Source organism: Anoplopoma fimbria, chromosome 17, assembly GCF_027596085.1.
Source record: "Anoplopoma fimbria isolate UVic2021 breed Golden Eagle Sablefish chromosome 17, Afim_UVic_2022, whole genome shotgun sequence".
Lineage (NCBI taxonomy): Eukaryota > Metazoa > Chordata > Actinopteri > Perciformes > Anoplopomatidae > Anoplopoma > Anoplopoma fimbria.
In genome coordinates, this window is record NC_072465.1 from 22785330 (window position 1) to 22801384 (window position 16055).

Sequence of the window (16055 nt, forward strand, 5' to 3'; positions counted from 1 at the left end):
CAGCTGTGTGAGCAGCATAGCAAATGAGCTTGGGGAGAGCAAAGAGAGAGAGGGAGAGAGGGAAAGATGGGGAGAAAGAGGTAAAGAGGCTGCGTGCATGAGTACATTGAGGGAGAGAGACAGAGAGGGAGTAGGGAGGTGTGTGTTGGGAGGGAGGGAGGAAAATGGGGGAGATGGTGTGCATTGGAAGAGGAGGAGGAGGAGGAGGAGGAGGAGGAGGGGTGTAGTGCTGCAGTGGAGAGAAGTGAGAGGAGACTGCAGTCCTTGCTTATGGGAGAGATCAGACTATGTTACCACAGCTCTGAGGGACTGTAGCTAGCTGTAGTCATTGCTATTGGATGGGTCACCTCACGAAGGGGAATACCACATCTGACTGGTGAGTTTGGTTTTGGGGGATCTTTTTTTTTTTTTTTTTTTTTTTAAATTAAGGGGCAGCTATGTGACGTGAATGCAATCGAAATGTACAACTAGAAGATAAGCTATCTCAGAGGATCTTCTCTGCATTTTCAAACTAAGTGTGTCACGATAAACTATTACTCTTAGCGCACACTGTGCCTGTGTTCTCTGTACATGGATATTCTTGTGTCAGAGCAAATCCTCACAGTCTGGTGTTACATTCATTTTTTTTTTTTTTTTTTTTTTTTTTTTTTATGTGTGTGTGTGCGCTCGTGTGTGGCTGAGTGATGCTGGCCAGTGGTGAGCTGCAGAAATCAAAGGCAGATAAGGACTATGTGCTGATTGCACAGAGGTAAACACAAGGCTAAAACAAGCAGAGGGGGTAGGGATGTGTTTTTGGTGTATGTTGCATTAAGCCAATAACCTTATCAGTGATACATTGAGTGAAACTTATGAAAGTTAATAGTGTTGAGTTATTTCGTATCAGGAATAAAGGTTGAAAATCGTGTTCATTCCAACTGCGCACATGTTTTGTTAGAGGTGATTAGAGGTGATGATTTCTTGTACAGATATTAAGGGACCCCTGCTGCAGCTAAAACTTTAATCATAATCCTCATGAATCACAGCAGAGCAGAGCAGTCGGCACTCATAAGATGCCCATGCCCACCGCTCCGGCAGTGACTTGACGCTGGCCTTGAGCCAATTGGTTATTTGATTGGCTGGTCAGCCCGGCTATAGGCAGGTTGTGGGCAATTCTGGATAGCTGACAGACACTATCAGGATTGCTTAGCAACAATAATCTGCCGGCCTGGAGCACGCAGGCCTCCACTGTACTGTACGTGAGCGGCTCAGAATTTGACCACAAATCCTACCTCACGATGAGTCCATGCTGAAATACACATGTTGGAATGCATTAGGTATCGATCTGTGGCCTGCTCTTCAGTGAAGATGAGGTTACATCATGATTGTGTTTGCCAGCATGACAGAGAAGCCGGCTGGTTCACTTTCATGTTGTGATACAGAAACCCTCACATGCACGGTGAGCATATTTAGATAGAAATGTCTATACGGCAAAAGACTCACTGTATGAGACTGTATCACTCAGAGTTGACACGTAAACTCGAGTGAGTGAGTGTGTGTGTGTGTGTGTGTGTGTGTGTGTGTGTGTGTGTGTGTGTGTGTGTGTGTGTGTGTGTGTGTGTGTGTGTGGACCCTGCACTCACTTGTTGTTTCATTTCTTTAAAACTGAGAAGGATAATTTCCTTCTAGTGCTTTTATTGTAGATGGAGATGGAAAAAAAAAATCCTCTGAATAGCAATGAACATTTGAGAGTTTATGACACACACACACCCACACACACACACACACACACACACACACACACACACACACACACACACACACACACACACACACACACACACACACACACACAATTTTTTTATGAATGTTATTTGATGTTTAATTTCTGTCTCCACACAGTACTCATTAACAGTCGTAGAAGGAAGACTATGCTCTCTGTGTGTAATTGAAACATGAATCAATGTTTCACCCTGAAGCAAAGACAAACAAAGATAGAGATGTTGTAGCTGCAGAACAAGTAAAAGGTTGTTGAGTTGCCAATTATTCTTTAGCGTTATGTCGAGCTGGTGGGGGGCATGAAAGCATTAAGCCTCTGTTCAAATCACAGTCCAGTCGGTCACACTAGTGGCTCCCAGAAATGTATCATACTGCAGAAAAATATTCTTGCTGATATAATCCAAACCTAATAAATGGCCGCAAAAGAATGATTCATTTTTTCCCTGCACCAAATTGTAATGCACTGATTCTGATTTCATACAAAGTAAATTGATGCTACAATTGTCAGATGCATTTAGTTATCTGCAGCATATGTTTTGCTTTGCTTTGTAATAGAAAAACGACAACAACGACTTAATAAACCGAGCGTTATTAAGACCAGAAAATGAACACCTTCATAAATGCTAATGGATTTCTGGTGTCACTCTGCAAGGAGAAAACGGAGAATAACATAATATAATGCTACCTTGAGCCTGAGAGATAAATTGTTTTTGTCAGCCATGGATTGAATTTCCAGAGGATAGAAAAAAGGTGAACCCATTGTAAAGAGACACTTGTTATTTTCTGAATGTGTTGAAACTGATCAGATTATTTTCTACGTCACATTTATTCCCCTTTAGTGCTCCAATGATTAATCTGTGACAAACTGATTAAATGTTTAGTCCATAACATATAAAAAAAACTTTGACAATTGTGCCAAAGATGGTGTCATCACATGTCTTATTTTGTCCAATCATCAAAGATCTATTAACATTCACTTAAGAAAAAGAAAAGCTGCATGTCCCCACAACTGAGAAGCTGGAACCAGGTTGAATGTTTTGAAAAACTTTTTTTATATGCATACTTGACATCTATGTTTCATTCACCGACTTCACAATAGCTTGTTCTCATTTACAATCATGAAGAGACTGTCCATCCTAGCATGGATTTAGTTGAAGGAAGGACACAGAACTTAGACTCAAACACATAAACAGAATTCAGTCAGTATAAAGGAGTTGTGGTTTTATCTAGCAACCAAATTTTGTTAGCTCTGGTCACAGCCACCCTAGCTGTTTCAAGTCTTTCTGTCTCCTCGCTGTAGCTTCATATTTAACTGATATGTATTGATCTTTTCTACCTACGAGACTTCCATGCCTGTTTCTGCATCTCGGTTAGTTCTGGTAGATCAATGTGTTAATAGGAGAGATAAAATTACCTAAGTTTTTGCTCATTGTTCACACTGGCAGTAAAGTCTCACATCATCAGCATAATGTGTGTGTTTAGCATCGCTCCTTACATCCCCTTTAAAAGTGTTTCAGACCATAAGCTAAACAAATTTTCACCTTACACCTTTGCCTGTATTTGACTGCTGGACCGTTTGTGTTGAGTCACCAATCTGTCAATTATCAGATATTAGCTGTAAGCTAACTAGCAATTGACACCGTGTGGGAGTGTATGACTGTTTGTTTGTGTTCAGCTCAGACACTAACTCGAATTCTCTCTGATATTTTTCTGAAGTCTCTCCTTTTTCCTTTAATCTCTGTGCGTGTATGAAGTAGATTCATAAAGCTCTGGGCTTTCCAGTCTTTTGTGCTCAAGTCAAAACATTTTCTACTGGAACGGATGCATCTTCACCTCGGTTTCCCATGTCAAATCGCCCCTACTCTCGTCTTTGTATGCATTCGTGCCGCTTTCTTTCTGAACGCACCTTAGATTCACAAACCGCTAAACACTGTGAGGTTGCCAGGCAACCAGGGCCATAGACAAAAGACGCTGCACAGAGGGATGAACTGCAGTTCATCAAGAAATAGCTACAGCACGTAACTCCACAACAAATTCATATTTCAGTTGAAGTTATTATGAAACAAACGAGATACGACATTTTAAATAGTGAGCATTAGAGATGCTGATTGACCTTTTTTTTTTCTCTCAAAAGAAAACCGTTGTGCTTGCTGTTTCCCCATTTCCGTTCTTTGTGCTAAGCTAAGTTAACTGCTCTGTTATTTTTCCAGTGTACAATTCAGCCAGAAGAAATAGTGAAATGCTTACAACATTTTAATGTGTTTGGAATTCAGTAAACTTCTGTAACATCAAGCCACAGGAGATATCCTGAGAGTCTTTTAATAAGATTTAATTCCCTTTTGTTTCATATCTCACCAGTGATGTCATGACACTAGAATTTTTTAGCCGTATCTCATCTTTCCTCTCTGTCTGATCTTTGTGCCTCAGGGACGCTGCACCTAGTCTTTGACAATGAAGTTCAACTTGTTCAGAAAGCCACAGGCCGTGGCGGCCGCCGAGCCCACCGGTGCCACCACAGCGATCATGGCACCCACCCAGGCTTATGATTCCACCTCGGTGCCGGACACCTCTGGCTCCAACAACACAGAGATCAACAAGCACGACATGTTTGAGGAGATCAAGAGCAAATTCTTGAATGAAATTGATAAAATCCCATGTAAGTAATGCTGCAGTGCATCCCTGCTTCCTGCTGTGATTCAAAATGCTGTTTATCTGACTCTTGTCTTTGAAACTGACAGTACCTCCTTGGGCTCTGATCGCAATTGCTGTGGTGGCTGCGTTGCTTATCCTCACATGCTGCTTCTGCATAATCAAAAAATGCTGCTGCAAGAAGAAGAAGAACAAGAAAGGGAAGAAGGGCAAGGATGGCTTCAACATGAAGAACATGCAGGGCGAGGTATGACTCCTTGTGCTTCATACGTTCTGATGTTCTGGGTGATGTTTGGCCTCTTCTTTTCCACATCTCATTTATTATTCAAGTTTTTTATTGTTCTTCATAGTGTATTTCTTCTTTTGTATTAATTTAAATATGTCTCTAGCTAACCAAATGTGATCTTTTACCAGCAGCTTTTGTAGCCCGAGCTGTAGAGGACACAAGGAGAGCGCTCTTCCCCTCCATTTATTTGATGTTGTTGTTGTGGTCGTTCAAATGCGTGACGTACTCCATTGTGGCCCAGTGGTGAAAAATGACACACTTTGTCACTGGGTGGCAAAGAATAATGAGCACCATAAAGTGTAAAAGTTTCTTCTGGCAAGTTGCAAAGTAAAAAAAATAAGCATTTTTATAATTAAAGATGATGAATAAAGTCCTGACACCTGCAGAAATATAGCGAGATTTGCGTAGCAAAGTACAGTAAATCAAAGGATAAATGATAGAAAAGCCAGTGATGTATTTGAGAACTAATCAGCCAACATCACCATAGATTGCCCTGAACTCCAGTGACAGTTAATTAAAACAATCAATTACTTGTGTCCACGATGTGAATTTATCGTCCCCAGACAAAAACAAGAGTGTCATTCCTCATCACAATTGTGGTGGTGGTGGTGACTGCCTCTCTTCTTGTAGTGTGTTTGGTGTCTTGTGAGTTGAATCTCTTCCTCTCTCCTCCTTTTTTTCTCCCCCGCTTTGTGTCTGTCTTATGTGTGCCTCGTGTTTCTTGACTGTGGTGGACTCCCGCTCTACGGTAGGTGGATAGCTCACGTTGACGCTCTCTGGCCCCCGGGCGGAGGGGGTTTCATGGAATGAAAGTAGTAGCTTCCTTTGCAACTCTTTTTTTTAATTGTTGATATGACAGCTTGGGAATGTAACAATGGAAAGCTATGATGTGCTCCATAAACCCCAGAGAGGAGAGTCTAACCATCTAATGCATTGTTCCTGGGACAATGTAACTGTAACTCACACCAATATGGAAAGTATTGGACAAGAGATGATATGCAAGACATTTTTTAACACCATAAATCTGTGCATGTGATAGAGGGCATGGTTGGTTGTTTGGGAGACATGGAAACGGTGATGATAAAACTGCATGAAGAGAAAAACTACTCCCAAATCTCTCCTTTTCATTATAATGCCCAAAGAGGAGGTAGGATGTGGAGACACTGGATGGCCTGGAAAAAAACAGTAAAAGACATTTAAAAGTCAAGGTTGCCTTGGCAATAGGGCTTTAATTTAACTACAATAATAACACTGCAGCAATAAGACTATACATTATTAAAATTTTAATCCTGAAACATTTAGGGTTTAACAAAGCAGTACATTATTTGAAAGCCAGCTTCTTGCACTGAATATTATATCTTATTTATGTTTTATCATTTTAATATGCATTGCCTTTGCTGTTGTGAGCTAGTTTCTTGGAGTTTTTTTATATAAAGATTTGGTGAAATCAAAGTTTTTTGACAAACAAAAGAGATATGCTGACATCTGATTTCATTGGAAAGCTGTTGCACCCTTCTTAGTGGAACTAGCATGCAAAGCCTCCACTGACTCTGGCTGTCACTGTACTGCACAAGCATGTTGAAGGAATTGATGCCAAAAAAAACCCTGAGAGGACAAGATGTGAGGGGAAAAAATATATATGAACATGTAGGAATGGGTCTCTCACCTTGTAAATAATAAATCCCTGGTTGTTATCATCATGTGCTGTGCAGGTAAGCAGTAACCAAAACATGTATCTCCCACGTAAAAACTTCCTGGAGCTCCAGTGTCTGTGGCATGCTGGCTGTTGTAGGGAGCCCTGTTAGTCTGTCCCCCCCCCCCCGACCTCCCTGACCTTTAACACCCTGTTTTGTTGTCTTGTCACCTTCACACCACAGATACACCAGGACGAAGATGATGATGACGAAGGAGAGACCGGACTGACGGAGGAGGAGAAGGAGGAAGAGGAGAAGGAAGAAGAGAAGTTGGGGAAGCTGCAATATTCTATAGATTATGACTTTGAAAATGCAAAGGTCTGTGGTTGTCACTTGTGAATACATCACACATTTACGCAAGGCTCATAAGAAATATAAGTCTTTTTAAACTTTTTTAAACATCGTGAACAATCAGATATGATTTAGAATGTATTATAGTGAATATTTTTCATATCCTATCTACGTGAGAGTTTCCAGTATGTAAATAAGTGGTTCACCATTTAGGAAATACAGGATTAGATTTCTTGCTGAGAGAAAAAAAAAAAGTGGTTTAGTTTAGTTTTTTAAGTGTATTTATATCAGGGATCAGGGATCAGGGATGTACAAAAATACATTCATTATTAAAAAAAAGAAGAGATGTTTGTACCAGATTAAGCTACTAGCTAATTTCACAATACAACACAGAACAAAGCCTATCATGTCCACTACATTTGGGCCAGCAACCTATCAATGCATGCAAGCTGAAAATAAAGTAACAGCTAGCAGCTGGTTAGCTTAGCTTAGCACAAAGACTCGAAGCAGGAGAAAACAGTTAGCCTAGCTTTGTCCAACTGTTACAAAATTAATTTAAACCAGCACTCCTTAAGTTTTAAAATCTAATATGTTAATGTTACAGATATGAGATTGGTAAGAAGTTTCTGCAACTTTATCATCATAACTGTAATGCTCTCTCCAGTATATGGACACACTGGTCGTATATGAGATGAATTAATGAGTGTTTGAATGCTGAATCAAAGACGAAATTCCTTAAATTAAGTCAAGATAGAACTGAGCAGGGACAAGAACAATAGGTGTACTTCAAATGTGTCTGTTCCAAATGTCCCTGAAATAGTATAGTATATAGCTCAAACATATATTCACAGATCTTATGGTACAGAAAAATCACAAGATGACAGTTGTGTGACATTGAGGAAAAACTCTCGCAAATTCAAGAAACGACTCCAGTCGGGCAAGATGTTTGTGGAAATTGATTGTGAGGCTTGAGTTGTCAGATGATGTTATATAACCAATCTCTCTAGCAGTGACCCTGACATAAATGAAAAATCCCACAAACTTTGTCCTGATAAAATTCAGTTTCCCATCTCTTAAATCCTGCCCACCCCTCCTCTACCTGCACACAGCTCACAGTTGGCATCCTTCAAGCTGCGGATCTCCTATCCATGGACTCAGGTGGAACCTCCGATCCTTACGTCAAAGTCCAGCTCCTACCTGAAAAGAAGAAGAAGTATGACACCAAGGTCCACAAGAAAACACTGAACCCTGTCTTCAATGAGACATTTGTATTCAAGGTAAGTCTTGGCCGGAAATAAAATATGTCTGCTGTTGGAGAATTTGTTGCAGAGCAGGTGTGCATCCTGCTTTCCAGTCTGCACTGCTTTAGAATGAATCGATTCAGAAGAGGGAGACAATCAGAGACAAACATTTGTGGATAATAGTGAGGAGGTTTGTGTTTTTATATAAAAGGAGCTGCAAAAATAATCCTCCTGACCCTCCTGTCCCTTTTAGTGTGTTTCTGAGGGTCTGTGCAGCCTTCATTACATGCTGCTCTTTCCTGTCCTGGCTAATAAATCCCACAGAGACTTTACAAGTGGCTCTGGGACTCCCTGGAAGCGCTGCCTGCCTGCAAATTTGCAGCAGCAGCAGCAAAAAATATATATATATTTTGCAGAACGACTGATATCCTCACCCAAACACAGCTGAGGAGATGCTCATTGTAAAGGCTTATTTCAGGGACTTTTTACTCTCTGAACCAGATAAGACGGTTTCTGCAAAGGATGGTAGCATGTTTGACTGTCCTCATCTTCATTTCAGAAAGTTTCAGTCAGCTGGAGCATCTTTTCTAATATCTTTCTTAGATAGTGAGATGATTTCATGGAAATCATTGAATTATATTATTGGTCTTGATAATTTGTATTTAATTTCCACTTTTTATTCGTCAATTTCTTGGCAGCTTTTAAGAATTCACTCATTCACTGATTTTCCATACTAGCTGAAAAAACACCATGCATATGTATTAATAATGTAATTAAGCTTATCCGGTCAACACGGCTTACCTGTTGGTCATTTTTATAAAACTGGACCATGTGATGAATTTTCAAAATTCCTCTTTAACACCTTAAATACATATTTAGACTCAACTTTCTAAAACTTATTTCTTTTACTGTACCTTTTTTATACTTTTTTTCAATTGTACCTTTTTCACTTACTCATTATTTGAGGATTTAAGAGGTGTTTAGCGTCAAATAATCACAAATGGAAAAAAACCAATAGGTATAAAACAACAAAGCATTCTGTCTGTCAATCAGGTGCCCTACGAGGAGCTCGGTGGCAAGACTCTGAGTATGTCTGTTTACGACTACGACCGATTTTCCAAACATGACGTCATTGGAGAGGTGAAGATTCCCATGAACACCATCGACCTCGGGCGGCCGATCGAGGAGTGGAAGGATCTGGAGAGCGCCGATCAAGAAGAGGTGCTGTTAATAATCAAACTTTTGAAAGTTCGCTTTTAAAGAAGACTGTGATTATTAATTGAGCTGTTATTATAGTTGTCCAATACATTTTCATCTTTTCTTGATACAATTAAGTAACCTTGTAATTCTGATGCTGAGATATGTGACTTTTTTAATCGAAAAATTACCCTTTGAAGCCAAAAACACCATCATTCACCTTAATGGATGGTTGAAAATCATTACGGTCCTCATTCCGAGCACAACTGTGCTATTAAGCAAGCATTTGTCAATGTTACCACAAGGACAAAAAGACCTTAATTTCATCTCCATCCATCATCATGTCCTAAAACAAGCAGTTTGCTGTTGTCGGCTGATGAGCTTGTGTCATTTCTGTCTCTTCTCTCTGTGCTGACTGATCAGCCTGAGAAACTTGGAGACATCTGCATCTCCCTTCGTTACGTCCCTACCGCCGGGAAACTCACCGTCTGCATCCTGGAGGCAAAGAACCTGAAGAAGATGGACGCCTGTGGATTATCTGGTAGAGAAAAATTACAATTGATAAACAGATGAGATTTTTGGGATTAGTACTGTTGGAAACAGTTTACACTTCGATTTGTGTTTGTCATATAACAAAAACATCATATAACAATGAACACATTTTAAATGATCACTGCACATATTAAGCAGTTCTTATGTGCAAGAAAGCCTAAAACACCAAATATGGAGAAAAGAAGGCTCTGCACGCTTTCAATTAAGTAATAAAGCTAGGGTTGGTAATCTTGAAAAACTAGCAAGCATATGCTAGATTCTTAAATTATCCAGCCAAAAAACTCAGCCAAGTGTTGCCAATATTTTTCCAATGAAAGACAACCATTCTCACTCCCAACTCGTCAAATAACGACAATGCATCTGAGCCAGATAGTCCAAATTGGGTTGGTGGGAGGGGAGGTGGATTGGTAAAACAAACACAGGACTTTCGTCCAGAAGACTGCAGTCTGTGCAAAACTAAAAGTTAACATTGACTATTTGTTTAGTGAGTCATTAGGTTCATTAGTCACACGACTTGTTTGTCACTCAGTAGTGACAGGAGTTCCTAGTCAGTCAAGCTAACAAAAAACAGGTTGTTTTCCTGTACCTAACTAAGTAGTTTTGTTGCCTAAACCTAATCTTCCTGTGAAGACCAAAGTTCATTTTGAAGAGACCCAGGGACACTCAGTACCATTCGTTGCTATTTGACTAGTTGCTAGCAGCACTAGCTCCAAAAGTAGTGAAATCTAGTGAGATCCATTCCCTTCAAATTGTCATGAACGTAAACAGCAAACTTGGCTAATGTTAATGCTAACCGCTGTTAAGCTAGCAGCGTGTGGAAGACCCAGATACAGAGAAATGAGTACCCACAGATAGACAAGCAGGGGGGCAAGTAGGCTTATTAGAGTCATGAGACAACCAGAGATACAAGATTTTTTTTTTTAGGCAGAGCGTTTGCTTTATTGATTGCTGTCAGGATGTAAAAAAGAGTTTCAACAAATATAGGGAAGTAAATATAGCAGAAACAAAAAGAACTACTAACTTACAATGACTTAATGTTTTCTATCGCTGATCATATTAATGCCCTTTGCAGATCCTTATGTGAAGATCCAGCTGCTGCAGGGGGGTAAGCGTCTGAAGAAAAAGAAGACTACAGTGAAGAAGAACACCCTAAACCCTTATTATAATGAATCCTTCAGCTTTGAAATCCCACTGGAACAGATGCAGGTACGGTGCAAGTCAAACAAATATATTCTACAATATGTGGTGTTGTTTCTCCACTTTGAAAGTAATTCAACATGCATTTTTGAAGGCTTTTTTATATGAAGTCACACATTCTCTCTTGTTCCCTTCGTAGAAAATCTTAGTGGCGGTCACAGTGTTTGATTATGACAAGATTGGTAAGAATGACGCCATTGGAAAGATCTTCGTGGGCAGTAAGGCGACTGGCCTCGGCCTGAAGCACTGGTCCGACATGCTGACCAATCCGCGCCGCCCCATTGCCCAGTGGCATCCATTGCAGCCAGAGGAGGATATAGATGGTCAGCTGGCATCCTTGAATGCAAAGAAGTAACGTGCTCCACCAACCAGCTAATGCACTAACTCAGAAAATCCAACCCCCGCTCCCTACTTTGCATGAAACCCATGACTTAACACGTGACTACTCGTCATGAAACCTGCTCAGCAAAAAAGAGACATCTTAGAAAATCCGCTCATTCACGGTTAAGTCGAAACAAACTCTTTTTAAGCTTCACATTTCACACATTGGTGTTTGCTGGGAAGAGTGGCGTTGAGTTCTTGAGTGACTGGTCCATGAATGATCGACAGTTCTTTCATTTGAAGACAGCTCTTTCATTTGAAGAAACTTAGAAACTGATTCTTAGGGTGCTGACACTGAACGAAAGTCTTGGTAAAGACAATGCTGGATATAAAGCTTTAGTTTATAGGGCATGCTTTACTTACCTCCCCGCTGCTCTGCATATACCACGCCCAGTATTGTATCTTGCTAATAAGTGTGCTATAACTTGCAATAGAAAGTACTGTAGTATTGGATTATTTCCTGCATAGAGTCTGTTTAAGTCTATAAATGCAAAAATATTTAATTAAGAATGAATGAGGTCAAAGTCACTGAATGCAACGATCCATGTTGCAATATATTTTCAAGATAAATCTGCATAAATGATTGTCTTCGTTTAATCAGCTCGGTAGAATACAGTGTGGAATAGTTGATCTAAGTTGCTTGTTTCGTGTTGCCGTGAAGGCACGTCTATGCATTTAGGTTCAACACACACATCTGTGTCCTCACACAGATTAAATGTAGGACAGGAATACAAGGGTGCCTTTTCCTGATATGACAGAAATACAGTAAGCTTCATTGTTTTTATTTTGAAGATAAACTTTTGAAAGTCATTCAGAAGTAGTCAAGGACACTGTGAATGTGACATCTGGAATCTGTCTTGAGCTGTGTTGACAACTTGGATGTAAAACCTTACTTATCTTTAGATAAAGTAAGGATAGGAGAAGGCTTATCAATGATGTTTAAACCAATCATGACTGTGCTTCTTTTAGATTCTGCTCTTGTTCCCTAAAAACAGTGCCATCTAACCCATTTTTTGTTTTGATACCCACTTAAAGGATTACATGTCTTTCTTTGACGAATCTTGTAGTTTAGCAAACATACTGCAGTACACTTCAATACTTAAAAAGTTTCTGGTGAAACAAAACAAGGATTTCTGTCAAAGACAAGATGTTTTTATAGAGAACTGAATTTGAAATGTAAGATGTAGCTGCACTTTTTAGGAGAGCAAGAATTCAAGTACAAAACTGCAGGTTTGTATAAATCCCACAGGGCAAGTGTTCCATCAAAACATATAATACAATAAACATATCTTGGACAATTTTGCTTGAACCAAATAGAGCTGCAGAATCTAGCATGTATCATGCCTCGCAGTATTTCATGTTGTTTGGATCGCTCACTCATCGGACACAAGCTTTGTAAACCTGGAGCCAAAATACTTGATGGCGTTAAAACTTCACCATAGACATACTGTGTTAGACTGATGTGCAGAGGTACGGAGGCAAAAAAATAAGCCCATGTGGATTTAAATCTTATAAGCAACTCAACACCTTATTGTAAAGTTTCAATACTAACACAGAATACTTTTAATACCACTGAATTTATAGCATTGTAAAAAAACATATTTCAATGCCCCACATGGAAATTTCAAAGACTAATTGATTTTATGTGTTCAATTCCCAAAATGAACGTTCAACTATAATCCTTATAAGCTGAATGAACAAGGATAACCTGAAGCCTGAAGGATTTATGATGAGATAAAAAGAACAAAGAGGCAATAAATCCCTAGTCAGCATTAGGGGAAAAAAGGAGACAAAAAAAAATACAAATATGTGTGATGCTGATCTTTAGTATATTTTGGTCACAAAAACCTAATAGTTTAAGTGAGCATAAGAAAATGAAACAAAAGAAAATCTAGTATAAAAAAGATATTGCACAGTCTCTTAGTGATATAACAGTATCTATTATATTATTAATACTGTTTATATCATTTCAAAATAACACCTTTGGAACATGACGGTCGGAATCGATGAAGGGAAACTTGTTTAGGTTTTGTCACTAATATAATCGACACAAGGAATGTTCAGATCAGAGACTTTACAATAAGCATTCTTGAATCATTTTCTATCAGAATTTGTAAATGAAAAGTTAAAAAAAAGTTTTCGTTAGTGCCCAGCTTACAAAGAGGGTCAAAGAGGGGAATTTAAACCACATGAATGCAGGAAGATGAATTTCAAAGGGAAATGTTCAAATATTTTAATCTCAGTGGTATATAAATCTCAATGTTAAGTATCATTAATCATTACATTTTAGAATTAGGTGTTCAGTTGAGTATAAAACTCAAATTACTACAGCCTTTCTTGCTTTAACAGGACCATATATAGTCACGAGTAGTAAAAAATAGTTCTGCAGGAGGGTGAACAGCAGCACACTGACTGGTCCATGCAAAGTCCTTCTTCTCCCCAATGTTCACATTATGCATCGCGCAAATTTGTTAATAGGCTACAGCATGTACTCACAAGATGATGTAAATAGTAGCATGTTTTAAAGAGGAACCATAATTATATTGTGTACGTGTGTTTGTGTTCTGTGTCATTTTTGATAATAAAACGGAGTAAAAAAAGAGTATGCACTGACTGCAAAGAGTATGTATTTTTGCTGAATGGGACTGAATGTATGTCTGAATAACCCATGTTGGGGTTCACAGGCTCCCTTTAACGCCCGGGATTGAAGCAGGGTTTGCTTTGTGATCCGCTTTGTTTGCCATAATACTGCATGATTGTCTGGTTTTCTGTCACCGTTTGTCCTCTGTGCTACGATATGTTACGATATGCTTGGGCTACAAGTTATGTAGTTATTTGTCTGCTTGAACTTGATATACAGTATGTGTTGGTCACCAACCAATGGACTGTATATATATTTCAAAAAAGGAGAATATTTGCCGCCTCCTTGATTTTCTATCTCAGTGTACCGTAAGTGTTTCCTTCATCTACTCCTGCCAGATGGGTGTCAAGTCTTTTAAAGTGTATTAAAAGCAGACACATCGGGCGACTTAATTGACTTGTAGCCCCTTTTTCATTTCGTACTTCATTAAACTGTACCTTCTCATCTTATTGCTTTTCAAATAAACCTGCTATCCTGTCTAATTATACTTTTTACCGTATGAAATGAGTCAGTAATTTGCTTATAAACTAAACGTAACTTTATTTTTAATGTCATTGTAGAGTTTTTTTTTTTATTACTATTGCTTTGCTGGATTAGTTCTGTGACATATTATTGCTGCAGAGGAGCTCCAGTCATGTAATTAGGCAATCAATAATCTTTTCATTCCAAATGTCACTTCATGAGTGAACGCACAGTTTGACTGATGGATTGCGATAGGATGAGCTGGTTTGGTGTCACTGTCGCATGCTCTGAGTTATTGATGCTGTGTGTTACCATGGCATTTCTAATGTGGGGATCTGTTTACCCCTTGTGCTTTTTTTTTTTGAGTCGCTGTCATTTACTGGTCGATAAATCGTTATTTACAACATACAGTGCATGAAGATGAACAATCATAATCTTCATGACAGCCTGTCTCTATGTTCGATGGGCTGAGAGGAATACACACCTCACACATTCAATATGCTACACTATTCTTTTCCACAATGTGTCTCAGATCATCGTTTCCTGGGGTCATTAATTATAATCACTCTCATCTACGTATATAAGAGCTGCCATCTGATTCTGTCTCCCACTTTCATGTATTTGCAATAGGACCAATAGAGGCCATATTTGTTTATTGGTGTTCTGTTAATGGACTATATGAGTCTGTCACTTTTCTGCAATGCAGACAACAAAATCCCCGTCTTCCTGGGTCTCACAGGCTAGCTAAGCACAGAGCAGACCCAAACAGAGCAGAACATCATTCGCAATGCAATACTGCCAACCTGCTGCTTCAATAACGGTTCCTCTTTAGTCCTCTAATGCAAACATAGCCATGATACAGAACACCCAAAGACCTGATCATCCTCCAACCTTCTCCGTCAGGCATTCACTATCCGGGCAACGGAGACAAAGGGAAATGCTTGGACGTCTCTCTTGACTCTTGTTTTTGTCTTGTTGTAGAGGTGTGTCAATAGTTGTGCCTTTATGTGATCTGCATGATTTATTTCCATAAAAAAAATCCATGTTTTCCAGCAAAAAAAAAAAAAAAAAAAAGGGAACAAAAAGACCACAACACTTGTACTCATATGTCGCTCTATGTAGAACTGAATTACTCAAGGAAATCCAAAATATGGGATGTGGTCAGGACATATCTGTGTATTGTGAAAATGTAATCATAGGAAATAAAGGCATTTTAAGTAGCCTCGTCCTGTGTGGTGTGTAAATGGATCAGAGGGTGCTCTTCCGCTTTCGGTCAGTGGGTGGCATCATATACAGCATAAGAAAAATACTTGGAAGAGTGTTGAGTAGCACATTTTATAGCCATTTTTGGGATGTAAAATAAATGGGAAGATAGAACATGGATGACAAACTAAATAAAATGTAACCCATCTGCAGGGCGATGAATTATGATGCTTCACTGAAGTTTGTGTAAATCTGACTTTGGGATAATATGCATGTAATCTTATACTGCAAGCACACTGTTGAGACTAATTTGAATGGTCTTCTCCAAATTATTAATGATATATAGTTATCCAAATCAAATATGAACAGACACGAAAATGAAATCTCCCACTGGCAGGGGACCCATGAATGTAAGGTTATAAATGAGGCTCATTACATCTTCTGAATGGAAATCAGAAGATAAATTATGGCCAGAGTTGTGCTTCTAGAGTTTTCATTAAGTTTCC

General features: G+C 39.1%; 1 protein-coding gene across 1 annotated transcript; it reads left to right on the top strand.

The window, feature by feature from the left end:
- The first annotated feature begins 221 nt into the window (after positions 1–221).
- LOC129105990 (synaptotagmin-2-like) lies at positions 222–15501 on the top strand. The gene is made up of 9 exons (XM_054617278.1): positions 222–376; positions 4183–4411; positions 4494–4651; positions 6568–6702; positions 7785–7952; positions 8970–9137; positions 9537–9654; positions 10738–10871; positions 11002–15501. The coding sequence occupies exons 2-9, from the start codon at positions 4207–4209 to the stop codon at positions 11215–11217; spliced, it is 1302 nt and encodes a 433-aa protein (XP_054473253.1). The 5' UTR covers positions 222–376; positions 4183–4206; the 3' UTR covers positions 11218–15501.
- The last annotated feature ends 554 nt before the right edge of the window (positions 15502–16055 follow it).